This window comes from Aplysia californica, unplaced genomic scaffold (assembly GCF_000002075.1).
Source record: "Aplysia californica isolate F4 #8 unplaced genomic scaffold, AplCal3.0 scaffold00408, whole genome shotgun sequence".
In the NCBI taxonomy this organism is placed as follows: Eukaryota; Metazoa; Mollusca; class Gastropoda; order Aplysiida; family Aplysiidae; genus Aplysia; species Aplysia californica.
Genome location: NW_004797678.1, coordinates 204,201 through 232,161, shown reverse-complemented (window position 1 = coordinate 232,161; position 27,961 = coordinate 204,201). Strand labels below are relative to the sequence as shown.

Here is a 27,961-nt window from a genome sequence, read left to right as displayed (position 1 = left end):
AGAGAGAGAGAGAGAGAGAGAGAAGTGACCAGACCTCGGAGGTAAGGTCCTTGGAGCAGATGAACAGACAGATTGACCAACTGACCGAGTTTCAGTAAGGCCAAGAGGGGAAAAGGGCCATGGATTTGGGGAGCCATTGTTCTGGAGCAAAGGGACAGTTTCTGGTCTATGTTTACTGGTAGACAAAAACAATCTCTCGCAATTGTTGATGTTTATCTATTAAACGTCAGTAATTTAACTTTTTGCGCAGTATCTTGTGATTTTTAGTCGATACATTTTTGGCATTGTAAAAGTTGTCCTAAAGTTGGTCTCGAAACTTTCCCCGTAGAAACTCCTGGCAAATGTTACTGTTTGCCAATTTGAATTTCAGCACTTGATAAGTTGATAAAGCAATGTGCTGATATTATTGTGTAGCTGTATTTTCAAGAATTTTGTACATTTTTCAACGATCTGAATGAAACATTTAGTTAACAGCTCTTCTCATTTTTCTTTTTGAATGAAAACTGGTTAAAGATTTTTAAGTACAAAATCCTTTGACATTCCTCAATGTCTGACAAGTCTTCTCGCTCACCTATTCCCTGGCATTAATCTGCGTTTCTGCATGTCTTTGATGCCAGGCATGTGTAAGCCAATGCCAACAGCATCAAAGACAACGGACAGAGAAAGTCTTCGAGTGTACAAGAAGTACAAAGGACTGTTTACAAAGAATATATCTTGTTATGATGTAATGGCAATTTCTTTTCTTTCGGGATGACGCGGGAGGCGATCAGTAATATTTAACTGTAAGTAGATCTCTCGACTTGTTATTCCAGAAGTTGTGTGTAAGTATAAGTTGAGTAGATTGCTAGTCTAGAAGAATAGTATAGTCCAACTGCGACTACGAACTCCAACCAAAACAATCAAAAGTAGGCTAACCTTCGATCAAGATCTTCTAGATCTAGACTAGATCTAGATCTAGATATCTAGATATAGATCTAGATTCTAGATTTAGATTCTAGATCTAGATCTAGAGTCTAAAAATCTAGATAGATATTTTGATTCTATCATTGGTAAGATTGAAGAATCCGATCAGCAAGAATGTCAGACTTCCCTACGTAAGTTTTGATCTCAGTCTCAGTCAGTTCACTCTGACACACAGGACTGGCTCTGCTGTAGACCTGTAGTGTAGTTAGTACTAACCTACCCTACTTCTACTTCTTATCAAACTTAAAAGGGAGGACTTCCGTAACGAGTGACTGAGTGACCACTGTGAGACAGAGTAGATAGAATAGAGGGCTAGGGGTTGGGTTAGATCTATGGCATGGGTTAGGCGGGTTAGGTGACAGAGGTCTCTTCCTTAATAAATTGTGTTTGTTGGGGTGGTCGCTCGTTACAGAAGTCCTTCCATACTTAAATCTGTCCTTCTTTACTTTTGTCACCAACTTCTAATTCTACTATAGAAAAATGCAGTGACTACATTCATGTCATGCCGCCGTGAAAGTAGTTTGCAGGCTATATTCACGGCGTCCTGAATCATCCACCATTGACAAAGAGAGGCACAACTAATACACAACTGTCGCTCAAAGTTCAAAGTGAATGAGGAAACAGCACAGGAATATTCATCTGAAAAACGCCTAAAGATGCAGCACAGTGGTCCAAATGCAACAGAGGGTGAAGGCAGGCACAGCAAAACTGCCGCTGTCGACAAGGCCTCGCTTGCTCAGCACGCAGAATGCTACTTCAGACACTTCAGTCCTCTCTTCCCGTGTGCGGACCAGGCTACACTTCACAATTTAATATAAAAGTCGTTCAAAGAAACAAGGGAGAATGGAAGAAGGACAGAGCTGTGTAAGAAGGGTTGGGAGGGTGTGAAAAAAAGAAGCAATTCAAAAGGGTAAGGGGTGAAGTGAGCAAGAATAAGATCATATTTGAGCCATTGCCAAAACGTGGGGAAAAACACACACATCTCACATTAGTGTGCATAAAATGTGATGCATTAGTATTTATTCCTCCAAAACTTGTACACACGTCAAATATAGGATGTAGAACCTGCATTAGCAGTTTCAGACCCCATGTCAGCTTTACAATCTTGAGTTTGTAAATTTTGTGCCAAAAATGTTCGTTTTTTAGTGATTCCTTGAGTGTAATTTTGAGCACACCAATGCAAACTTCCAAGAATGTCCAAAATTTAGTATTTTTGGGTGGGTTTTTTTTACGTGTGCTTTGATCCTATGCTATTTGTCATTGAGAAAGGTTAACTTGCCCAAGAAATCGGTTTATTTGTTTGCAAATAGACGAACAATTCGGATTACTTGTGCGTCTGTCGTGTCGTCACGGACTAGGTGTTTCAGAAAACACCATTATATAAATTTTTCAGTAGAACCACCGTAGCTGGTTAAATCTTTTTGCCTATCGTCGTTTATTCAATACTTCAAAAGCTGCGATGCGCGAAAGGAACATCGGGTTCCTAGATGTACGATTTGGGTCGGCTGTTTAACATTCGGCGTGATTGTCGTCAACTTGCGACGTGCCGGAAGTCCGAATTTCGCCCACTTTTGTTTTGAACGGGTCATCAACAGTGCCCGGATATAATTGTTTTCTTGAGTGACTTCCCCTTACCCGCTTCCCCAGAACAACGGAAGCAACGGGGGAAACAGAAAAACGAAAGTAGTCATTGCCTTCAGTGTCCGGTGACGCACAAGAATTTTGCGTTGAATGTGACGTACTGGGCTGTTTTGTGTGTTTTTAGGCTACTCTGTTGAATATTTTAGTGAAATTGCGGTGTTTACACTGGATTCCTGGAACAAGAGTGTGATGTGTGAACAAACTTCGAGAGATGGATCATTTCTGTGGTTATAGATTTAGCTTTTGTGCTCAGTGATGACGTTTGGGGTGTCGTCATGCAGCAGTACAAGACTGACGGACGTACTAGAAATTACATTCTTGTCCTAAGAGCAAACATTTTTTAAGTAATGTGTGCTCTCTTTACTCAAACAAATAAACAAACATGTCCTTGTTTATCTGTCTAACTCAAAAATACACATTTGTTCTTTGTTGGTATGATATACCTGGTCTTTTTCTAATACATTGTGTCATTGTGTCATCATTGTTATATGTAACAAGTAATATTTGTCATCATTGCTAATATCAATAAGTTTTCAACATATATTTCATACATGCAAGATTCATTTAGAAAGAAGCAAAATACGCCTTTATTGATCTGTGTATCTCTTAGTGCAAATTTGTTCTTTTTAGGCATGATTTTACCTTTTCCCAGTATGTTTGTCATCACTGTTATACATGTACGAGTACTGTTTGTCATAATTAGCAACATAATTGTGATCATCCACTGTCTTTGATATGACCTGATATCTGTTTCAAAGCAAAAGAAACCTCTCCTGGTTTTTTTTTTTATTCTTAGAGTGCGCTTTTCTCTCTGGAGGCAAGACTTTTGTCTTTTCCTGTACATTGTGTCTTCATTGTATGTACAAGTCATGTTTGTCATCACTGTTATGTACAGGTCAGCTCAATTGATTTTGTGCTTTTGCCTCATATTAGTTTAAAAATTGTTTTACACATGTGTTTTTCTGGTACTGAGGCTTTGATAACTATTTGTACAGCCTTTCACTATTGTGATGTGTTGTCAACGATAATGTCCAATGTGTATCCTTTCTTGTACATAACAATGATGGCATGTTCTGTGCACTGCGTCATTGTTACAAAGCTTGTCATTCATATTACCATTATGAGTGGAGTTCATAGTGTACAAAGTCTTTGTTTACTAAACAAATGGAATTTAAAGTCCATAATTTGCTTTGCTGCTTATCTGTTTTTGTCATCACTGTTACATACAAGAAATACAGTAGTTGCCAAACCAATAGACCCATATCTCCAAAACCGTACATCTCCATGCTCTGATACTCTAGGAATATGAGCACTAAATGTCAAATTGTGACTGACAGAAAAGAGAGTCAAATTGGTAACAAAAATTTTTTTGCACCACTGAGTCTCAAGAGAGTCTCACGTTTTGGCAATTGCTCATGTGTGAAAAATGGAGGGGGAAGGGGTCCCAGTCAGGGGTACACGCATCCTTGACCTGAAATAAAAATCTGGGGGTTACAGGAGTGCATGCCACCCCCCCCCCCCCCTGAATTGGTCCAAAGTGAAGAAATTAGTAACTAAATACTACATAGAGTTAGGCTTAGTATAATATAATTTGAATAAAGACCATCAACTATTTCAAAAACTATTAATTTGCGAAGAATATTTTGTCAAGAATATATTATATAATATATATGATCTATATATTTCATGACGTAAAAATAAAGGGGATAAAAATAAAATGAACAAGAATTATTTCAGAAAAGCGCTGTGTACAATACGTGCATGATCATGAGACGGTATGAATAATGAAAGTGCAAAACAATACTGACCACCAAAGCCAAGCACGGGAGTGAAAGTTGAAATTTACAAAATTTTGGACAGTTTTAAGTTTTAGATAGAAGGTCTGTGGTGCGTTCTGTTGTTTTGCGCGATCGGTGGATCCCACAACGCATTTTGTGGATCCATAGAATGCGCAACAATCCATCGAGCGTAGCATATTTTCTGTATTAGATTGATGGATTGCGCAACGCTTTTTGAGGATCCGTAGAAAACGCAATGGATCTTAGATCTTACCCAAGTGTCGAGTGTTTCGTTTTTCTGCTATGAAATAAAAGGTGTTAATGATCACCAATTGAGCCTCCATATTCGCTCCATATTGTTGACATTGTACTTCTAAGCAGAAGTTAATGCCATACACGTATGACTAAATAACGCATTTTGCGGACCTACAGAATGCGCAACAATCTACATTTTTAATTATTATAATATAAAAATCATATATATATATATTTGATGTTTTGCAACTAAGTTTGACATTTTCTTGAAAATAATTGATTTGGGACAACTTTATTCTTCTTGTGATCTGCAGCAAAAAATGTTCTGAGTTTGGCCCCCAAAACAGTGCATGATCTGTGTGTGGGAGTGAAAGTAAAAATTTACCAGGGAATGAAATGGTCATATTTTTTGCTGCAGATCACTCAATTTTTCATATAAAATGTCCTTTAAAACTGTAGCAAGAAATCAATTATATTGTCAAAAAAATTAAAAACCTTATTTGACTCTTTGCCCCCGTGAAACCCTTCAGTTTGGTTTAAAACGTGGAAATTACAATGCCATTAGGCTTTGTGCAATTATTGAATAAAAACCTTGAAAAATTTCAATTTTAATTTTGCGATGGATACAAAGTCAATGAAATTGTTTTAAAATTAGATGAAAATATAGAGAGGGAAAGTGCTGTAATACACAATACCTGACTGAGCATGAGATAGAGTGAAAGCAAAATAATTCAGAAAATTCAACAAAAAAAAAGTATCACACAGGGGACTTGGGGGAGCTGTAGAGGTTCTTTTTGTAAGTTTTCTTGTTTTCTGTTCAAAGTACAGTTTTGACCCTAGTGTTGAAAATTCATGTCTTGGTACATTTTTTCCGTAATTCATGACTTCCAGTTTGTGAAAGCTACTCTTGCCTTGCCTTCTTGTCTTTACATCTCGATCTCTTTTCCTCCTACCTTGTCTAATGCTTACAAGAAGTAAGTGAAGGGATCAACTTCCTCTTGTTGTTATGTAATTCATTGATGGTGGTCTTGATCCATGTAAATTACAGACTTACATCATTTTTGTCTGGATGTGCACACACCTTTTCTTGTCTGGATTACGCACCTATTTAATCCCCCGGAGCGGTGCTACTGACTGAAGTGTCTTTAGGCCATTCCCAAAGGGGGAACAATTAACCATGTTCCTATGCACAGTAGAATTGTTTGTAAATGGGCTGATTCATCTTTGATGTTCATTCTCATATCTGTGCCTGAACTGCAAAAGGAAACTGCTGCTTTTCTTTCCTAATCCGTACTATCGTCATTTTGCCTCTACTTCTCTTGTATGTTTGTCACACTCTTGTGACCTGCTATTTCCAGGGTGCCTTGATAGTTGAAACAGACTTTGTGCTGTTGAAGCTGGAGAAGTGAGCAGAGTCAGCCTGATTCCCTGTAAGGATTTCTCTGTTGACATCCACCCTTTGGCGCTCATAGGACCTTATGCAGTTGCGAACGCCGTAAAACCTCTACTAAAACAAAAACACCTTTTTAGAGATAATATAATTTACAAGATCTCTCATTTTCACCTTGATCTGTCGGTGACATGTGTGAAAGTAGTAAAGTGGGATCACCTGCAAAGTCCAGTTCTTAAAGCTGTGTCCATAAATGTCCATTGGATTCCCGTCTTTTTATGTTTTCACTGTTTTGTGGTTGTTTTCATATGATCCTATGGTAAAATAGAGTTTCACTATTCCCTGTCAAGTGTCTGCTAGGTGGTTGCCTTTGCTCAAACTTACAAGCACGAAATGCACCAGTCAAATTAAAATATTTTATTAAACTAATTACAGTCGAATCTACCTTAACCAAAAGCATGACGAAAACCTGTCATAAAACGGAATCCTCTCAGTTCCCCCATTGATAAATTCCCATATTATAATTATCTCTATGAAACAGAAACCTGTTTAATGTGGAAAGGGAAATAAGAAATTCCTTCCTTTGTGTTTTACCCCCTGTCTAAGATGGAAAATGCTTTGCCCACTCAGCCCTGATTTTTAAAGAAAACCATCAAATTTGGTTCCATCAGCTCTAGCCTTTATGCCATGCTACCAGGAGAGGAAGGGGAGTAGGTAGAGCTTCAATTTCAAGTAGATGTTACCCCACCCATGTGAACCCGTAGCAGCGCAGATGTCTGGGTGGTGTGAGTATGAAATCTCACCAGTGCTCGTGAAAGTGTTGAGTGATGCTTCAGAATGAGGGTGTGAATTAGTTTGACCAGTGATGCTGCCCTGATCGTAAGGCCAGCTGAAAAAAGAGTAAGAGTTCCTCCAATCATTGTCACATGCATGGGAGGGTAGCATTGGTTGACTGTGCTTATTACACCAATGGGCGGGGCTTTATGTGGAAGCAAAGGGGGTGTTTAAACGTTTCTGATTTTAAAAGACCAAACAGTGGTCCTCTGAGATCTAAGCACTGGTAGCAATGGATAAGTAAGACTGATGCATGCATGCCACTATTAGGGAGAGTAGCACAATGAGGTGTGAAGTTTTGACCACTGTTTTCCAACCGGACCCATGGTCCCACCTGCTGGACCTGAAACCCCTGTCCATGTCCCCCTAGATTCCCCTGTCTAAGACATAATTTGTTTCTGGATCCTTTGTGATTCTGTTGTATACAGGTTTGACTGTAGTTTTAAATGGTTTTGACCAACTGTTGTGGAGTCAGCTTTAACCAAAATCTGCCGGGCCGCCAGATTTTCTTTGGTTTTGCCAGGATTTTGGTTTCCATTGTTTTCAGTTTTCAGATAAATTGTGTTTAGTTTAAGTGGATTCAACTGTAGTTCTATGCCAGGCCTACTTTCAAGTAAAAGGCAGATCATGCTTCACAAGTAGTTCCCATCTATTTTTTACAACTTGTTGAGCCTCCCCCCCAAAAAAAAATTTTTTTTTTTTTACAAATCACAAAACCCCCCATGCATGTCTAAACCTAATTTCTTTAGTGGCAACATTTTTTCACACATCTTTCCTGTCCCTGACACTGTAGAGGTCAGTAGTGAACTTTATTCTCCCTTTGGCGTCAACCAGTCTAAATCTGGAATTTAGTTGGCCTCTGACCTATTAAGAATTAAGGAAAGTAGAACTGTAGTATTTGTATAATATATGATTGTGTATTAATTTAAATCAGTCCTCTTTAGGTTCTAGAATAATATTGTTTCTATGCTATCGTTGTGCTTTAGAATCTTACAGTTCTGTTTTGAAAATGTTCATCTGTGGAGGATTGCCATTGTGCGTTGTTGGTTTTCACCAGGAAAAGAGTCTTTTTTTTTTGTTTTAGAGGGAATACACCTATGTTAGGTTCTCCATCAGTTTTTGTGAGTGACTTGGGTAGTACTGTCACCTGGATGTGTTTGTCTACTTTGCTAAAAAACAAATACTCGGGTGGTTTCAGGGATAGGAAACTTCATAGTCTAATTGGTCGCTTTTAAGGACAAGCAGGCTAACCCAGATTTCGGGGGTTTCCACAAATCTTGACCTACACCAAAAGTGGGCGTTTCCCTACCTGTAGGAGAAGTTTGGTTTCCTCTGTTTTTATATTTGTTTAGTTATAGAAAAAATTCTCCTTGTCTTTTAAAGAAACTGAACAAGGGGCAAAAACTTTACCTTCGATTTTCTCAAAACAGCATTTTTCGGGATAGCCCCCTTGTGCTTAAATGCGACCAGTTATAAACAATATTTTCTCAAAGGAAAATCTGAAATGTCTTAAGAATAGTTAGTGCCATGCACGACAATCTAACAAAGTATTGTGAAATTTTACCAAGATGAATTTCCCTTGAGCTAATGGGTGTGTTTTCTATCAGTTGTTTTACTTTACTTTTGAAGTGCAGGGTTTTGTGTTTATTTTGGCTGCAGAATTCATTTTGTCTTTTTTTTTTTACATAATATGTAAAATTTAGCATCTTGCATGTGCAGTATGAGTTGTTTTTTTAAAGAACGGGCACTGTTTGAGTAGCTTGAGTAGTAAAGAAAAAAACAAACCCAAAGGCCATACTAATGCATCAGATTGAATTAGAACTTCACATGCGTACACATACTTCTGGACGTTATTGTTATTATAAATTTATTTCCGTCTTGAGAGGTGCTGCATCAGCTGTGGCGTGTGCTTTGGATATCTTGTCTGATAGCTTGCAATCTCCTGTTGCAATTTTTCTTTCTAGTAGAAGCTATCAGAGGTAGAATTGAAGTAACATCTACCATGAGTTAGGGTCTTAACCAACGTCTGATGAATGTAATATTAATCTGCTGATGCAAATTTGTTCTGTTAATGCAGACGCCAGACTGCTGAGTGAGTCAGGGCAGCCCCGTCGAGATGGATGACACGGGAGAATTAACCAATGTGCCTGACTATCAGAAGATTAGACAGACCAGTCAAGTGTCAGGAGGGCCTGGTACAGCTGGAGAACATCATCCAGGTTTGTATTCCAGTCATCATCTTCTTCTTCTCTTGTCCTTTATCATAGTGCTAGGCCCAGTAGAAAGATGTCAATAGAATGAGGTGGAAAAAGTGCTGTACTGTCTCCTGCAGATCTGTAGTGATATAATGTCTGGGTCTGTTCTTTACGAAGCCTTGGTGCAACAGAACTGAGTTGGCTGAACTGATGTGTGTCATTCCTCAGATACAGTGAGGTACTTTTTCATGGGAGTGTAATCTCTCTTCAGGAATTGAATTGGCGTTGAGAAAGAAACTACTAACTGATTTAATAAGTTGTGGGGCTTATTTAACCGAGAACAGTTGTCTTGTATCATTCTTTTCCAAAGCTTAAGTGTAAAACATTCATTTTTAAATCTTTTTTTCTTCTCCTTATGAAGAGATTTGAGAGCAATATATATAATATAACATTCTGATTCAAGGCATTGTTATAGAATTGGGAGTGCTTAGACAATTTCATGTTTAGCATTTCAGTTCAGTGGGTTCTTCGTTGGCCACCACAGTTTCATCATACTGTTTATATTAGAGAACTGGTGGTTGGCAGTAAAATTACTTTTAGTACTTGGAAGATTGGAAAATGTAATGGAAATATGTCATCCATCAGTTAAAATTTTATTTTCTGAAAGGATTGAAAGCTTGTAATCTCCTATAACATTTGTATAATTTTTACTTGGGATGTTTCAGAAATATTTTCATTTTGACTACTCTTACTGATGAAAAAACCCCCACCAAAACCATTTTCCGGTGCCAGCTTTCTCCAAAGGCCGGCATGAGTGTTTTATACAGTAGTCTCCGCCTAAGATCCCACCGCTTACGATCCCGGTTCGCTTAAGATCCCGGTTCGCTTAAGATCCCGTTGTTTTAGGAAAACAGAATTTTTACTATACAAAAGTCACCCCTAAGATCCCGCTCTGATGGTCTACATTCGGCTAAGATCCCGCATTTCAGATCATAATTTGCTAAACAAAAACCCGGGCGGGACAGCCGATCAACCAAGAGTGAAAAGTTGAGATCAATAAACTGTCCGACGCGTCAAAGATCAGCCACTAACGTGAATGTGATCGCATACATGTTGTAAAACTCGATGAAGCGATACAATGTTTGCCCCAGACGGGATCACACCGGGGTGTGAACTGACCGACACGTTTGTTTTCCTCACATATCGCACTCACACCTGAGCTCGCCCCCTAAACTTACATCACTTGCTGGGTAGGTAGGGCCTTCACGTTCGCTCCAGGCGGGATCACATCGAACCGTGAACTCTTCCTTGACCATTGCAGCAGTTGTCTCTACTCCCGAATTTGCGAGACAGACTGAATTCTAATTGGTACGTTCACAACGTAATGGTGTGTAACGACAAAGGCGGTTTGGAGGGGGGGGGGAACTCGGTCAGAGATGGAAAGCTATACATTTTTGACAGGTAAAGAGGAGGGGCAACTGGATAAGCGTAGATCTTGAGACTCATGATAGGATAATAAGTGAAAATGGCACGCCTCATGCCACTATGCACTGTGATAGATCATCAAGGTTAACCACTGTTTGCTCACCATACGTCATAAACCCACCAAGGGGTCACGCCAGTTCATTGTAGGGTGGAGGCAGACCGTTTTACCGATTGTGAGCCTTAACATGGGTCTCCATAGATTCTTCCCTGGGTTCATCGGTTAAGATCCCGGTTCGCCTAAGATCCCGCATTTCCTTGCTCCCGAGCACCGGGATCTTAGGCGGAGACTGCTGTATATATAATATATATATATATATATATATATTATATATATATACACTGAACCAACTAGCTTTCTGCAAAACAAGCAGAAAACCTCATATATTTTATTCAATGTAAACTGAATACACATGCCCACACATGACACAGTCATGGAGAAGACTGATGTGAAAAATTGTTGATCACACCTGTGGCTGATGTAATGGGATCACGGAGAAGGGGGGGGGGGGCAATTCATTACAATACAACTTCGAATTAGGGTTATTGCTACTACTATATTCTGGAAGGAACATTACATTTGTCTCTGTCAACTCCATCTGTTGATGGTCTCTAGTTGTTCTTGCTGTTTGCTATTAAATGAGGGGAGAAACAAGCAGTGTCTGGTGCTTCAATCTATATAGGTTATTAATTACTGTCCCCCTATGTGAGCGGGAACTACGTTTCTTCTTAGCTGTGGACGAAAATGTGTTTGAGGAAGCTGCAAGGATTGCTTTATAGATTCTCACTGTTTTGCCATCAAAGCATGGCCTGTGAAATTTGTTTCACCGAGAACTAATGAAAAACAGTGTTTCCTGGAGGTAGATTCTTTTTTTGTTGTTGTTGTTTTTATATCAATTTGTATTAATGGGGCTATTGTTTACCTATACCTTGGTGCAAATGTGGTGTGTGCAGAAACCCAAGGTGTTTTCTAACTCAAACTGCATTTGGTTCCTTCTGAGAGAGTGTATTATTATTGTTTTCTGTCTGTCTGCCTTGCGCCTTGCTCCTTCTCAACATTAGATACTGGTTATTGTGCTGATGTGCTTTACTTTAGTATGTGTCGAATTTTTAAAAAATCTGAATACAAACTATAGGTAATTTTCCTTTAGAAGTATGTCCACTTTTCTGTTTGGAATCACATTCCTTTGAGGCATTTTGCTGCCCTCAGTGCCACAGTCACAGTGTCAGACTAAGTGGTTGCTTAATTTTTCATGATGTTCCTTGTTGTATTTGAAAAACGTGTCAATGCTGAGTTTTTAAGATGTTTCCTAGTGGATCAACAAAGTTGACCCTATCTTATCTTATCCGTTATCTTTTCACATCTTATTTTGTCTTATCTTAACTCCTCTCTCCTTCTCACGATGAGGAAACATTTGTTGAAGCTAAGGCTGTTTTATAACTGTTCGTAATTAAGATTTTAAAAAATATTGTTTGTTCTTGAACACTGTGTTGTCTCCATACTTTCTACCATGTGTGGGCATGTGGATGGTGAATGTTAAAGACTTACGGCTTCATATGTGGGCAGTAGTTACTATCATCATTAGAGAACCAGACGTGTCTATTCCCATTTTGGCACAGTTGCCTGAAACTGAAAGTGATCTTCTATATTACCAGTAAACATCTATTCTGCAACCTGAAAGATCTGATTCCCTGAAACTTCTGTACTTTTATTTTGTAGTTACATGGCTGGAACATGTGATGATGTACTCAAAACAAATATGTTCCTGTTCTAATGAATTTGTTGCCAGTGGAATGACATTTAGTCATAATTCTTATATATAGAATAGAATGCTGGCACTCATTTGGAGAAGTTTGAAGTCTTGACAGACAGTAATGATTAATGGATGGCTTGAGACTGGTGTGAAGTGGACTCCATTGGGTGGATGGGAATATAGTATAGCATAAGTGTGGCAAGAAGCCAGTGTACTGGTGTTTGCGGCGTTATTGTTAGGCGCATCCTTGTTTCCTACGGAAGACATTTCTACCATTCCTGTTGTTTTTGGAAGTTAATTAAAATTTCCTTCTGTCTGCTGAGATCCAGCATCTCATTCAGCTTGGTCTGGCCCTGACTGGCAGGGTCTAAGCAGCCCACATTATAGATTGTCTTCATTGTGTTGATAGGGGTGTGCAACATTTAATGTGTAGAAATCAGTGTGTGACTTACTTAATGTTCTACTAGTCTTGTACCTACTTGTGAGGCGGCCCCCCCCCCGCGCGCTTTGTTGTTACCGCTGGCACATGTTCTGTGTGGGCACGGTCATGCATGATTTGGTCTGTAGTCATCTGAGAAAATATTCCACCTTTGAGCTGGGCTAGCGGAGGTGGTGTAATCAAATATTTGTGCGCTGCTCCTCTAGCGGAAAGGTCTGCATGCACTTGGGGATTATGCCAAGAATGTGGTCTTGACTGGCCAGGGATTAAAGGCTTGTCATGAGGTGTCTTTTGTGACCCTGTGAAGCGAATGGGGAGTGGTATAGCCACTGTGTTAATGGCTGATCACTTCCTCCTTTGTGTGGTGGGGATTATCAGTAATAGAGTGGCTCTCGCTGATTTAGACTCTTGAGGGGAAGGGTGAGGGGAACCAGTGTACCTTTATATCTCTTTCCAGGTTGTTTTTTAATTCAGTGAGGAAGTGGAATTTTAAACGAAGGGGATGTTGTTTTTTATATTTGATATACTTTCTTTGCTAGTATTTTCATAGTCCTTCTTAGAATCACTTGTCTGGGGTTTCTTTGAATGGACAAACTTTCAATGATAGATTTGTTTCAGATAGGCAGAAGCTATCTACCTTGGGTGTTGTTTGCGGACTTGAATCTATATATAGATTTAGCCTTCTGCATTTTGGACTGCCAAGACAATGAGGTGGTGTGCGCAAATGTTTACGTATGCGCTGTGCTGTTCAGTAGAGTTTACTCTTGTTGTCTGATCTCGGAGGTAACTGGTAATATGATTGAGTGCCGGCATGTGGCTAAGGGTGTTATTGACTGTCTCGTCGGGGTGATTGTGCTGCAGGCACCATGTGGTGGGAAGCTGTAGTTGAATTCTGGAGATGTGGAGGATGAGGTGGATTCTTTGTGTTCGGTAGTGAAAGGTTGGGTTACATGGCTGGTTACATGGTTGGTGGTATAAATTATCCTTTTTGTTTTGTTTTTTTCATATTTATGATAAATTTTTTGAAAATTGTTCGTTTACCTTCAATTTAGTATGCTTATTTTGTGATGGTCATGCAGTTTGCATTGCGAATGGAAAAAGGGAAAGGGGAGGGCTAGAATGCACGGGAAAGAGACTGTGGATTGGGTGGTCTTTTTTACAGGTATAAACGTATCAATAAAACATGCTCTTTTTCTAAATGGTAATTAGGGTTAGTTAGTAATAGTTGTGTAGGTAAGACATAAGCAAAGTTTAATGTTTCTTTTATGTGTTTCTCTTGTGTAATTTTTTCTTGTATTCCCCCCTCCCCCTCCCCTCTAATCCTTTTGAATTGCTGAGCAATTTTTTTCTGGTTTCTATTCATCTCTCCAGACTGGAATGAAGATGTAGAGACTCTGACGCCTTCCCCTGTCGTGCGGCCGCCCAGTTCTTCTGCATCGACGAGCCGTTCCATGCCGCAGCAGCATTATGCCAACTACGCACTCGGAGCTTGGCCTGGCAAGCAGGGCAGCAGCACCTCCCTGGCGACCAGCAAGGCGTCATGGGAGGCTCAGCCTCAGCCAGCGTACAACCCGTCGCGCTATGGCCTGCTGGCGGCCAGCCACAGCATGTCCTCCATTAAGGAAGACACGTCCTTCTTGCCTCAGGGATTCTCGCAGCCAGTCTCCAAGTACCTGGACACCAATGGTGTCGAGAGGCGAGTCATACGCAGGAACGTGTCTCCCAACAGGAAGAGCTACACAGAGGGATTTTTACTTCGAGACTCCCCGGAGTACTCTTCATACCCCGAGGGTCGGCTAATTAAATCGGCGAGTCAGAGAAACGTTAACCACGATTACTCAGCTCCGACCAGAGGGGATAGTGGGTTTGTTGGCGATGGACACAGCGAACGATCACCCCGGCAGAACTTTGCCAAGAGCCTCGGGGGTGGGGGTAGTGGTGTTGGCGGGGGCTACCAGTCATCTCATGGGGGCCAACCTGGCGTGTCTCCCAAGGCGGAGCAGTGGAAGGAAATAGGGGGAGGTCACCTGGCGGGCAAGAACCCACAGGAGGATCTGAGGCATTGGCAGCAGCAGCATCAGGAGGAGCTGCTTCATCAGCATCTGGAGACACAGGTGAGGAGGGAGAGAGAGATTTAAGTTTCGACTTCACATTCACACATTCCTTTTTTGTTTTCCAAGATGAACATTTGTGGGCTGTTCTGACAAAATGAGTGATATCTCGGATTCTAGCCCTATGGAATTAGATGTATCCTGTTGATTGGAAGAGTTTGTACAATTTATAAAATATGAAAGAATGAAGACATACCTAACCTTATGTTAATTTGAAGAAAAGGGCATCAATTGAAAATTGACAAATTTGTCGATTTTTGGGCTGCCGATCTTCTTTTGTAGATTGTGGGAAGTATTTCATTTTGTGAGCACACCTCAAGTTTACTCCTTCAATCCCATGCTATGGTCACTCAGTCCCATGCTGGATTTAGATGTAAACCCCCTCACTCCCCGTTCTCGGGTAAAATTTTTTATCCTTTCAGTCCCACTTTTGGAGTTGAACAGTCCCTCCTTCAGTTGCACTGTTGAGTTCAACTTTTAATCTTTCATTCCCACTGTCGAGTTAAACGTTAAAATTTTAGGTCCTACTGCTGAATTAAATCACTTGGCTCTGTCCCACTTACTTGATAATGCTCTCAAGACATTTACAGGGAACCTGAATTCCAAAATGCTTTTTTTACTGGTCCATTGTTTGCTTTTGGCTTTGTGTATGTATATATTGGAACTAGGATAGGCTCCACGTCTTTTTTTAAAAATGAGTACTTTTTTTCTCTTCATTTTTTTCGGGGACATGCTTGGCTGCAGAACTGGGCCATTCCAGTTGACTTAATGAATGTAGTATTTTCAATAAGTGTATCCGACTTGTGCGCAATGTACCGGTTCACACAATTTTACATTCACAAAATCATACACGATATTGACACAGATACGCACATATCCTCACATCAAAATACTGCGGAACCTGCTCTGACGGCCAACTACCTAAGATCATCACCTGTATATGAAACACCTTTTTCCCCCACTTACTGATGTTTTTTCTATATCATTATGGCTCTCTCCAAGACAACTACCTGTCTAAAGTGACTGCTTCTCCTCAACAAAGGATAGTCACTTTGAACAGGTTTGACAAAATATTAATATGTGTATACCTTTCTGTACCCCCTTGATAATTTTTCAATTTGTTTTCATGTGTGTACACAACACACTCTCACACATACACACATACACACAAAATATTAACGTGACTTTGTATTCCCTCGTCCATGCAGGCCCTCTATGAGAGCCCTGGCCCCCCGCCGCACCACCAGCACAGCGTCAACACCAGCTTCGGCAAGATGATGGTACAGGAGGAGCCACCGGCGCGCTGGGAGCCCGTGCGGCGAGCTGCGGACAACATTATTCGGGAGAAGAACATGATCATCGACAAGTATGTTGTCAGCTGGTCTCTTAGGGCTTTGCATTGAGGAGTTCGGGAGGGTTTTTGTTCTTGCTTTTGCTTTATGTGTGTGTGTAGATATTTAAAGGCACACAAACGGACGCACGCGGGCACACACACACACACACACACACACACACACACACACACACACACACACACAAAATGAAATACAAAAATAAGAAATGATAGAAAAACAACGTAACGGCCTGTGTCATACCCTGAGGAGTATGTCACTTCAAGTTGAATTTTGGTTGAGAAATGAAGCAGGCGTTGTACCTTATCATAAGGTCATCTTCAAAATTGAAAAAAAGAAACCTGTCCGGTACAGTTGGTCTCTTTTGAAATTCAAGTCAAAAGAAGTAACACTGATTTATTTGAACGTTTGAGGTGATGCAACTTTTTATACCTAACCTATTGAGAATGCCACTTAATTTGGATTATATGAGATAGTAGAGCTTAAACATTTGTTTTTCCATAACCATGACTTTTCTTTTGTGTCTGACTTCGCAGATTAAAGAATAGGATCCTGGAACTGGAAGAAGATTTTCGGGTGTCAGAGAGCAAGCTGAGACAGTCTTTGATTTCAAAAGAAGATGACGCTGACGTTGTGAAGCAGAAATTGCAGGTATGCAATGGAAAGGTGTGGCAAGATTTGTAACTGAGATACGCTGTAAGGAGCATAGAGTTGTAAAGAGTTTAAGGTTATACAGTTAAAGTAGGGCTTTTCATGAATGAGTAGGGGTGTTACTACTTGTTCATTCTTTTCTAATAGTCCCAAAACTTGGGAGGTATCGAACTATGATTTGAGTTTCATTTAAGACCAGTGTGCTTCTCTCATCCCTACACCCCCGGCCTCCTCCCAGTTCCTTTCCCGATGGCAATGGTAATGAAGGCCAATGAGAAATGGACATTCAGAGTGGAAAGGGGTACACTTTGGAGGGAAATCGAACGACTGATTATAAAAGTGTTAATTTAAACTGCTGCTGAAATAAAGGAGGTGAGAAAACAGCTAATGGTTATTTCATAAAGGCTGAAATATAATGTAAGGAGAAAGAGGACTGAGGCGTTTACTTTGACCTTAGTGTACATTTTAATTTATTTTTTGTGTTTTTCTGGATAGGTAACGACATAACAATCTTTTATGTTTCTAGGAAATGCAGCACAAAAATGCCAACCTAAAGGAGCAGCTCAATGAGGAGCGAGCCAAGAAGAACTCAGAAATTGATGACTTGGAGCTCAAACTCGGGTTAGTGCTTTCGTTGGATTGTAAATGTTTGATGCCCCTGTTGACACTATATTTCCTAATGTAGGAGCTGACCTACTTTCAACTCTGTGTCTGTGAGGGCATACTTTATATGAATGTGTGTGTGCGTGCGTGCGCGCACGTGTGTGTGTGTGTGTGTGTGTGTGAATTCTACATTCAAACAGAAAGACAGTTATTTTACAGAATAATTTCTCCACTAGAAATCCAAACCAAGTGTTTTGCCTGCATTACACTTAAACCACAGAAGCCAGTATGTGTATGTGTGATGTAGCTGCAATGTATTTGGACATTTGTGTGCTCATATGTACCTTGAAGACATATAAGACCTGCAGATGAGTGTCTCATGAGAGTGTCCATAGTAAAGTCTGAAGAAGAGCTTTTTCTTCCTGTGCCCCAAATATTTGAAGTTCTCCCTCAAAAGAGATGAATATTATAAATTCAAAGTCTCTCACAGTATGCAGTTCTTGTCCTTTGATTCATTACTTGATTTGAGTGATGATTCTGCATTATCCAGGGCTTAAAACTTTCTTGAGATTAGGTGCTATAAAAATTTGTATTATTATTTTTGATTTGAGTGATGATTATGCATTGTACATCACTTAAAACTTTCTTGGGATAAGGTGCTGTATACATTTGTATTATTATTATTACTACTTTTATTGTTTTTTTAAATTAAGGAAGCTAAAGATTTTTACTCTAACAAAGACATATATTGATGTATTGTTGTGTTATATTTATCTTCTCCAGGTCAGCGGAGCACGAAGTTCAACAGCTGAAAGATGTGTTGTGGAACAAAGATCTAGGATCCTCAGACCTGCGTGCTCAAGTAAGTTTCAAGGACTTATGGTAGAATAATTGACTGAACATTTTGCTCCGGTGCGATAAACATTCTGTTGATGGGGGTGGCACTTAATATTTAAAAAATCTTGATACAAGAATCCTAAGACAATATGTGTCACGACGCGGTAGAATCAGGCGCTCATCAATTTTTTGGCATATGGAGTTATTGGTATTATCTGAAAGCTGATTTACTTGCTTAGCTTCCATTGAAATAAGTATCAATTTATATTGAATAGAACTCAAGATATTTGCGAGTGAAAGAGGTGAGGTCGCCGTTTTTCAGTGCTGAAGTTAGCGAGAAAATGGCCGCCAACGTTTGGTAACTCTGATAGCTAAAGAATCTTTGAGAACTGAAAAATGACACATTTTGTGCCTTTAGATTATTGTTTTCAGTAAAATTCACATGGGAATGTGTTTTTATATGGATGTGTTTTCATCCAAGAGGATAAGTCGAAAAAATAAAAATTTGATAAAAAATTTCAAACTGGCGAAAAATGGCTGTTTCTCCGATTTCGTTATATTGACGAGCACCTGATTTCACCACGCTGACTCACATATGATCTGTAAATTTTGAGTCCCTGCTCACGTTCCCATGGGTTCTGAAAAGTTTAGAATTTTTTGTCATAGCCAGTTGGGCTTCTGATGTTAGATGGTCACCAATTTACTGTCGTTTTATCTCCACCTTCTTTCTGTTATTTCTTTTCTTCTCTGCTTTAACAGTTATGTGAAGCACTCCAGCGTTGAATCAATGCCTCGTGTAAAGAGGAGTCTTTCTCTCCAGAATGTGCAAAACTGATAAACACTGCAGAGCTTGATGTCTGTCCAGTTATCATTTTTGTTTTGTAGAAAATAATTTTCACCCCCCGTCGCAGTGCCACTGACTATAGTGTCTTTAGGCCATTCCCAAAGGGGGGACATTTCTCATTCAAGCATAATAGAATTGTAAATGGGCTGACTCATGTCACACTCATAACTGTGCCTGATCTACAACAGGGAACTGCTGCTTTTTCTTTCCTGATCCTTACTTACTATTGTCATTTCCTCTACTTCTTTTGTATGTTTGTCACTCTCTTGTGACCTGCTATTTCCGGGGTGCCTTGATAGTCGAAGCAAACCTTGTACTGTTGAAACTAGAGAGGGGAGCAGTCCAAGTCTAATTCCCTGTAAAGACTTCTCCCTTAGCGCTCATATGACCTTATGCAGTTGCGAGCGCCGTAAAACCCTCTACTATTTTTTAAAAAAATTAAAAAATTTGCTTCTCCGCAGCTGCGAATAAATTTACTGTCTTATCATGAAGGACAATAAGCTGAAGTGTAATGGCAAAAGTCTGATATTTGAAGTACTTGTCTGTGGGGCTAGCTACAAGTTGGTTTTTGTTTTGTACCTATAGTTCTGGTTTCTACTTCCTTCTGCAGCTAACTGTTCTGGTTTCTTCTTTCTCCTCTGTTTTTATTTGTTTATGTGATAAAACTGTTCTCCTTTACTCTCCCTAAAAATTGTGTTTGTTTCATCTGAATGCAAATTCAACTTTTCGCCGAACTTTCCAGTTGGAGGACAAAACCCGTGAGGCTGAGGCTTGGCGTGCCAAGTTTGACGAGTCTCGCAGCAACCACCAGGACATGAAGAAGAAGCTTGACAGTTTACAGCTCTACCTGGATGAGCTGCCTACAGTGGAGGAGAGCAGAGTCCAAGCACAGCAGGTGAGGAGGGGGGGGATAGAAAAACTGCTCCAGTTAACACTTTCCCTACCACGAGCCGCATTTTGCGGCTCGTGGACCTGGCCTCGCTGGACCGAGAGCCGCAAAATACGGCTCGAGTGGCTCGCTATCTATTCCAACCCAGTAAAGAAACTCTCGGCCGATCCAAGTTTTCAAAATAATAGAATAGACTTCCTGTTAAATATATAGCACTGACAGACGATTTTCAGTCATTTCAGCACTTTTTTTGTCCCCTTCAAAATGTAAAAAGGAGAAGAAAAGTGCTCTCCTGACTTCAGAATATGTCTCATATTTTCACTTCTATATTAGGTACACATGCATAACTTTCAGCATTTCTTTGCATTACTTGGGTCAACGGACCTGGGAAGTTTGAATGATGATGTTGTTGTACTTTTTTAGATATGACCTTTCAAAGCTCGAAAATTGTTGATTTCATATGGCACCTTCGATATTGCATAATCACTTTTGGAAACCCCCAACTAATATAATTGGAATAAATCTTCAATATTGTATCACCATCTGATAGATTATTTTTTAACCTTCAGTTTGATGGGCCGTATGATATGGTTTGAGCGTGTTTAGTTGGATGTTTTGACATTTTCCTTTGGTGGGGTAGGGGCGTAAAAATAGGTCAGGGAAAAGCCCTGGGCCAGTGGTGGATTTTGGCCTGGTAGGAAAAGAGTTAAGTTAGATTCCCTGGTACTTTGTACACTCGTAGTCTTTGCAAGCTTATGGGGCCCTAATGTTGGCGGTCCCATAGAAGGTGGGGCCTACTGGGTGACCCAGATGAAATCAGTCCTGATGTTACTTTTTTTGTGTATAATAAAATTATCACTTATGCTAAAAGGAGAAAAATATGTTTGTGTGCCGATGGGAATAAAGTCATTTTTTAAATCGACTTTTCCAGTAGATAGAGAAGACAGGGTGTAATTTATTGGGAGTATTGACTTATTCTTGATTTCAATTAAAAGTTGTTTTTCTAAGCCTTTATTTTCAATCCTACCTTAGTTACATCAGTCTGTCTTGTTTTTTAAATTTTTTTTAAAGCACTAAATGATTGTTTTATGTGTAGTGGTGCAGTGATAATTTGCTTCTCTTGACTTTGACTCAAAGCTAGGTTCTCCCATGTTTTGAATTCATGCCTTAATGTATTGGCATGTAATAGTTCTGCTGCTGACCTGGTTATTTCACTTCCTATTGAGACAGCAAAAGGTGCCAGAGGTAAACTCAAAAGTTTTAGCCAAGAGCAGAGTAGCTAGTTATACGTTGAACTGGTGTGGTTGGTGGATGCTCTGTTATTGTCTTCTCCTTTTATTTTTTCATGTTATGATAACCCTTTTCTTTTTCCATTAAAATATTTCTAGTGTCAAACTAGTTTGCCGTTAACCACAAGTCAACAAAATGACTAGTATTTGAAAATAGTTTTGAAATGTGTATGGTTAAGCTTTCATCAAAAAACGACGTGGCAAATATTTTTGCTTATGGTATTCTTTTTCTGGCTTTTCATCCCTATGTATTCAGATGATGTCTTTGAGAGAAGATAACTTTGGGCAGAAGAGCAGGCTGGAAGGACAAGAGAAAAAACTGGCGCAGCTGAGGAAAGTCGTGACAGCACGAGATTTTAGGATCCGGGAACTGGAGGACAATGAAAAGGACCTTGAGACAAAGGTTTGTTTTAACGTTTTGAGAAAGGTTTACAAAAGGCTTTTGTTCCTGTTAAAATACACATAAATGCACTTTATTGTTGCTATTAAATTTCACTTAAGTACAATGTCTCAGTGGATTGTTGGCAAGTGCTCTGGTGTCATTTGCTCCATCTTTCTTATCAAACATCTGTCGTCCTTACCTCGCCTCCTTCTCTTCTTTGTATGCTATTGTCTTTTTAAAACCTCCAATCTTCTGCACTTACATGACCCAATAATGTTGTAAATGTAGTTAAACTCTCACTAAAACTGAAGCAATATCTCAATCAACTTACTCAAAAAGCAGTGTCCATCATGGTGTCAACTTGCTTTTCTTACGCATGATTGCTGTTTTCTTCCTCCTTCGACATAAATGAGATCAAATAGGAGGCTGGCTCTCTAACCCTGTAAGTGACAATGCGGGCCAAGCTGAATATTAGACACTAGCAGGTAGAAGCAGACGCCCAATAAGATAACTTTTTCACTTGGTGATCTTACTCTCGTCTTCTGCATGCTGTGGTAAAGAAGCTAATCATTTCCTCACGGACTATTGTACTTAAATTTTTCACCCGAAAACTGTTGTGACTTTTTCTCCAGCTGAACGAGACGCAAGACGAGCTGGAGAGACTGCGTGACTCTGGAGGCTCTGAGTTCTACAACACGCAGCGAGAGCTCAAGGCTGCCAAGGCTGACAAGGAGAGGCTGGCTATTGATTTGGAGAAAGCAAAGAAGGTAATCAGGGGTGGGAGTGGAGTTGGGCAGGGATGAAGGGAGACGGGCTTGAAGAAGAAGTTTCACCGCAAATTAATTAGTCGAGGGACACCGTCAGTTACGTTTTGTCGAAAGGTTCTACCTGAAAATTCAGTTCAAAGGTATGAGAAGAACAAATATAGAAGTGTCCTTTGAAGATAGAAAAATTGCTTTCTCTTCCTTGAAATGTCTTACCTGCGACCATTAGAACATGAATATTTTGCTGTGTAGAAGAGTTACAAATTTATCATGCCTTGGAAGTAAGGAATGGGCTTCATGGAAGTGTTATTATTTAATGTTTTTTTGTTAAAATTTTCAAAATTTTAAGTATCACAAATACTGTTCACAATGCATTATAGTGACTTTCTCCATTAGTATCATGGGATCAAGCTTTTAGACATACGACCTACTTTTTTTTTTTCATTTTTGACATGTGAGGCATCGTGGCAAAATCAAGCGCTCGTCAAAATAATGAAATTGAAAAATACGACATTTTTCCAGCTATTAATTAATTTTTATTGATTTAATCAGTTTTAGGCTCAACGCTTTTAAAGGCCATTTAAAACACATTTCTGGTTGGATTTACCTCATCAATGTTAATCAAAGGTACAAAAAATTTAAATTTGTAGTTTTCAGGGACACTTAAGCCTAAGCTTTGGCAGTCACCAAACCTTGGCGGACGTCTTCTTGCTAATTTTTCCTCTGATACCAAATATTGACGAGCGCCTGATTCTACTGTGCTGTGACACATGTGACTTCTCTAAGTGAATGAAAAAGGTGAAATTTATAACAAAATGTTTTATGTCAAGGCGTAGTAATATCCGAAGCTTTACAATGAAATGTCGCAGCTGTTTGCAGGGTCCCCACAGGGTCAGGAAATCGGGAAAAAGTCGGGAATTTTGAGATAGGTCGGGAAAAAGTCGGGAATTTTGTGATGGGTCGGTAAGTCGGGAAAGTATAGGGCCTGTGTAATGTGCAGCTATCTAGACTGTATGGTTGATGATTCCTAAAGAGGAAACGTAATTGAACCGCTGTGACGGAAGTGTGTGTGTGACATCGAGGCTCGATCGGGAAGAATCAAGATCTGCTTTCGTTACCGCCCAGAAATTTTCCGGTAATAGTCTGATAGATAACGCAACATTTGTAACATGCAAGTTGTGCATTATGAACGCTGTGTCGCCTTGAAAATAAATCAATATTAAAAATTGCCCTCTGCTGTCGCTTGTGGAAAAAAAAAAAAAGAAAAAGAAGTTATACAAGCGTCTTGACAGGTTCGCCCTCGTGACCGGTCAATGAACCTGTGAGTACCGGCGGTCTGAGCGCTGTGAAGTATAGGACTCCTTTATAAGATACACTCGTGGAAGGGGATGGGAGGGGGGGGGAGCTGAAGGCAACGCTAGAGGACAAAAACTGAACTTGGAAGCAAATTTTTTAGCATTTTGATTACTATTTTAGAGCTCTTTGCAAAGCGCGCGTTGGTGCAGGCCTTGTGTGGAATCAGGATCCGTCATGCCTTGTTATTGAACTAAAGTGTTCGCGTTTCATTGGATGGGGTGATTGTAATTTTATATCTATATTTTATTAGCTTTCTGTTCAAGACTGGCAGATTTTCAGTGTCACTGCATCTTGCGCCGCCCCCCCCCCCCCCAGTTCTTACAACTCTCACACTGAATAGGTGTACTTGAGCCATTCTAGTTATTACTCTACTTTGAGTTGCAGCAATGGTTTTCGTCTTCACGTTTATTATATGAATCGTGACACCCAGACTGGTTATTGACAGTCGATTTTCTAGTTCTAGGTCTTTTTTCAGGCTCAAAACAGGATTCATTTTTTAAATATAGGGCCTATAGTTTATGTAGGCTAATATGATGATGGGAAAATATAAATAAGTAAGAACAGACTGAAATACCAAAGTCTCTCAAGATCCCAGTGCCACACTGACATGTTGTTAACTGGATATAATGTACCTACATGTGTGTGTGTGTGTGTGTGTATTCACAAACATATACATGTATTATATTAGATATAAATGGAGCACACGCTTTCATTGTTATGTAACATGTTCCTGGAAAATGGATGAGGCCCCTCCCTTGGAAAATTGAGAAGCTGGTTTGGCAGTCACCCAGTATTATAGTCATCTATTGTTTGAAGACTATACTACAAAATGTACATTTGCATTCATTTATAGACATTTTGACTTTTTATCTTTGATAGATGGGCTTTTTTGGGGATCATTCTTGACGCGCAACGGCCTGATTTTTCCGTCGTATTGGGGTCTTGAAAAAATTTTCAAGGATTTGGTGGGGACCCTGTGTTTGTGAAAGAGAAAGAGGATGTTGTAGGAACTTCATGTTTAACTCTTCTGCGACTGAAATAGTTATGTGATCACTATTTGTATATACCTTGGCTGTCCAGTTGCTGGAAACCACCCACCAGAGGTTGCGGCAGGTGGAGATAAAGTATCAAGCTGAGCTGCGAGCTGCGGAAGAGAGAGTGGTGCAGGAGGAAGAGGCAGTTGTTTCCCTCCGCGCTGAGATTGCCTCAAAGGAAGAGCAGGCGGAGAATATGAAGAAGTCAATTAAAGAGGTATGTAGAACTTTTGTTGGCGGGGTGGGGGTATGGGCTTTTCATGTCTTCTGATTTCTTCGATTTTGTTTGTTTGGAGAGAACGGGAGAGTGATAAAGAGGAAGGGGAGAGAGAGTCAATGAGAAAAAAGGAATAAGGGAGGAGGAGGTGGTTGTGTGTACTCACTAACTGTCACCGTTTTACTCAGCTTATCTCATTTCGTAATGAACAAAGGGATTACTCATGCTCACAAATCATCCCCAGATAATTTATAGTGCTACTTTTCAGTGGTATGCCCCCACCATACACGTTTTTAGCTTGGAAGTCCCAAAATTTAATTGTCAGGGGAAACACCACTCCTGATGAATTTATTTGATAGGAAAAGGGTTGAGGGGAGAGGTTCTCGGTCCCTCTTCTCCCCACTCTTTTGGTGCTGAGGAACGTTCAGTTGTGATGATCGGTTCTTTTTCTTTTCAGTTGGGTGTTCGAAACCAGGAACTTCTTGAGCAGAGCCTGTTGGTGCGGGAGCAGGTGAGGCACATGGAGGCCAGCAGCACAGACAGCACCGTGGCCTTACAGAGGCGCTTCATGCTTCAGCTCAGCCTGTGCTTCTCTGAGCTGCAGGCGCTGGTCCAGGTGTGCTCTCAGAGGGCGCAGGGTCAAGACCCAGATATCTCCGTGCTGTTAGGGGTGCACAGTAAGTTCTTGCTCACATAAGCACATACTCGCACACATAAACTCACACACACACACACACACACACACACACAGGCACCTTGTATTTAGAATTTGTATTGGCGTGACTTCTGTGTTATTAAGTCTGAATTACATTTTGTAATTCCTTTTTTCTTTTATCTCTTTAAATAGCTATTTTTTGTTTTTCCGTTTGTTTTATATATCGAAGATTTTATTTTAAAATTTGGCTCAGTATTTTTTTTTTATGGTATATTTCCCCTATAGGCTGACTTTTTTTCTTTGATCTATGGTTTTATTATCAACTGGTTGTAATTTGTGATGTGCTATGCGAGATCGGGAGTGTACGATCGGTAAAGTTAGTTTTGACCAAGAAGCCCAGATATGAGGTAGGGTATTCCCGAGTTTCCCTTGTGTCCTTTTTTCGAAAGCCTTTTTGACTAGCTAGGAAGTGCTGTGTGAACAGACATAATTCGAAAATGTACTCGAATAGGGCTGAGAACTCTTGTGTGTAAAGTAAATTTGAGAATCAGCAAAGACCCAGCTCTACTTCATATGCTGAATTTTCAATTGAAACTTTCCAAGAATTGTCAATAAATAAGCTATTGCTGAACTTGTGCCACTACTATTAATTCTTCTGACGTATGGGGTGGTTGTATGTACACTGAGTGCCTCACAATGTGACAGTATTGTGTAAAGGGCAAACACCTTGCTGTGGAGCGGGGATATGCACTAAACAAATAATGTTTATTACATGTGAGGCGTTCTGACAAAATGAGTTACTTCTCGCAATCCACGAATGGAGATATTGGCCAAAAATCAACATTAGGGTCAAATTTTAGATTATTTTTATTGATACCATATTCTTTAACTATAACCTGTTTTTTTAGAATATTTCATACGTATAAAGTGTATAAACTTCTATATGTGTGATGTATCTATTTCCTTAAGGCTTGAATCCCAGAAGTTACTCATTTTGTCTGCACGCTTCACATAATATATCATTAATAACCATAGCCACGAATGAGTTGAAATATTTTAAAGACCTTGCTGTCTTACCAAACAAACGGTGTTTATTATTATATGTTATTATTGTCATTCATCATAGCCACAAATGAATTAAAATGTTCTTGTTTTCGTATTTTTTTTCTATTTGTAGAAACGGAAGCTGATGATGATGGCGCTGCGGGTGCTGGCGGGAGAGACGCCAATGAGACGATGACCCAGTGGCTGTCTCGTCTCGGGGAGCTGAGGCGCGAGGTGGACAAACTGCGTGCTCACATCTGCAACAAGTACGCCGAGGACATGGGGGACAACATCAACTGTGCCACTCAGTGACCGTGGACGCAACAACGCTTTAGTCAGCAGCGATGTTGTGCAGGGGGTTGGTGGGTGATGGGCCACTCTGGTTTGGTTGCTTCCTCCTTGCACGTGTTTCTTTAGCGTTTTCTGTTGTCGTAATCCTGGGAAAAATGTGGCCGCTGTAGTCCTGCTGGCTTGCCATAAACTACTGTATCTCAACAGCAATAATAATGAGAATAACAGTCAGTTGTGTTATGTGTATCAAATTATCAAAACTCTTAGCTGTGCTCCATGTGACAAATGTCATTCCTGATAGCTCTGTTATGTATGTCACTGTTTTGTATCTTGTAACTTTTGTTAGCTGTGTAGCGTATGTCACCTCTGTTTGCTGTGTGTCGCATGTCTCTCCTGTTTGCTGTGTTACACGTCGTCACTCCTAATAGCTTTGTTACGTGTCTTGTTCCAGTTTGTTGTGTTGTGTATGTCAATCCTATTAGTTGTGTTACATGTGTTGGCTGTGTTGTGTACGCCAGCCGTGTTTGCTGTGTCATATGCTATTTCTGTTTGCATTGTTTTGTGTCTCTCTCAGATCAGACAGCTGTTTTGATAACTGCTCCGCATGCCAGTTTTCCAGTTTTTTTGGGGGGTTTTGTCAATGTCACTCTCTGCATCAAATGTTTTGTAAGTTGACATTGCTAGAGGTATTATGTAACGTCTGTGTTAAATGTATGTAAAGTTCTGTCAGGTTTTTTGTTTTCTTCTTTCATGTCACATGGATGTTCCAGGAGCGAAAATTCGGTCATTTTGGGTCATAGTATTATAAATATCAGTATTTTGCTTTCAGATCTTTTGCCGTAAAGAGTCCCATTACCAAGTAGCATCTGCACTGCTTTCTGCAAGATGAAATTGGTGATCTTTTTACTTTA

General features: G+C 40.0%; 1 protein-coding gene across 1 annotated transcript; it reads left to right on the top strand.

Annotated features, from left to right (window-relative positions):
- Window positions 1-360: 360 nt before the first annotated feature.
- Window positions 361-27,961, top strand: LOC101862366 (centrosomal protein of 85 kDa). The gene is made up of 13 exons (XM_005104175.3): window positions 361-782; window positions 8,939-9,080; window positions 14,103-14,845; window positions 16,051-16,208; window positions 16,731-16,845; window positions 17,372-17,466; window positions 18,232-18,310; window positions 19,872-20,024; window positions 21,564-21,710; window positions 22,322-22,456; window positions 24,890-25,060; window positions 25,518-25,737; window positions 26,893-27,961. The coding sequence occupies exons 2-13, from the start codon at window positions 8,978-8,980 to the stop codon at window positions 27,069-27,071; spliced, it is 2,298 nt and encodes a 765-aa protein (XP_005104232.1). The 5' UTR covers window positions 361-782; window positions 8,939-8,977; the 3' UTR covers window positions 27,072-27,961.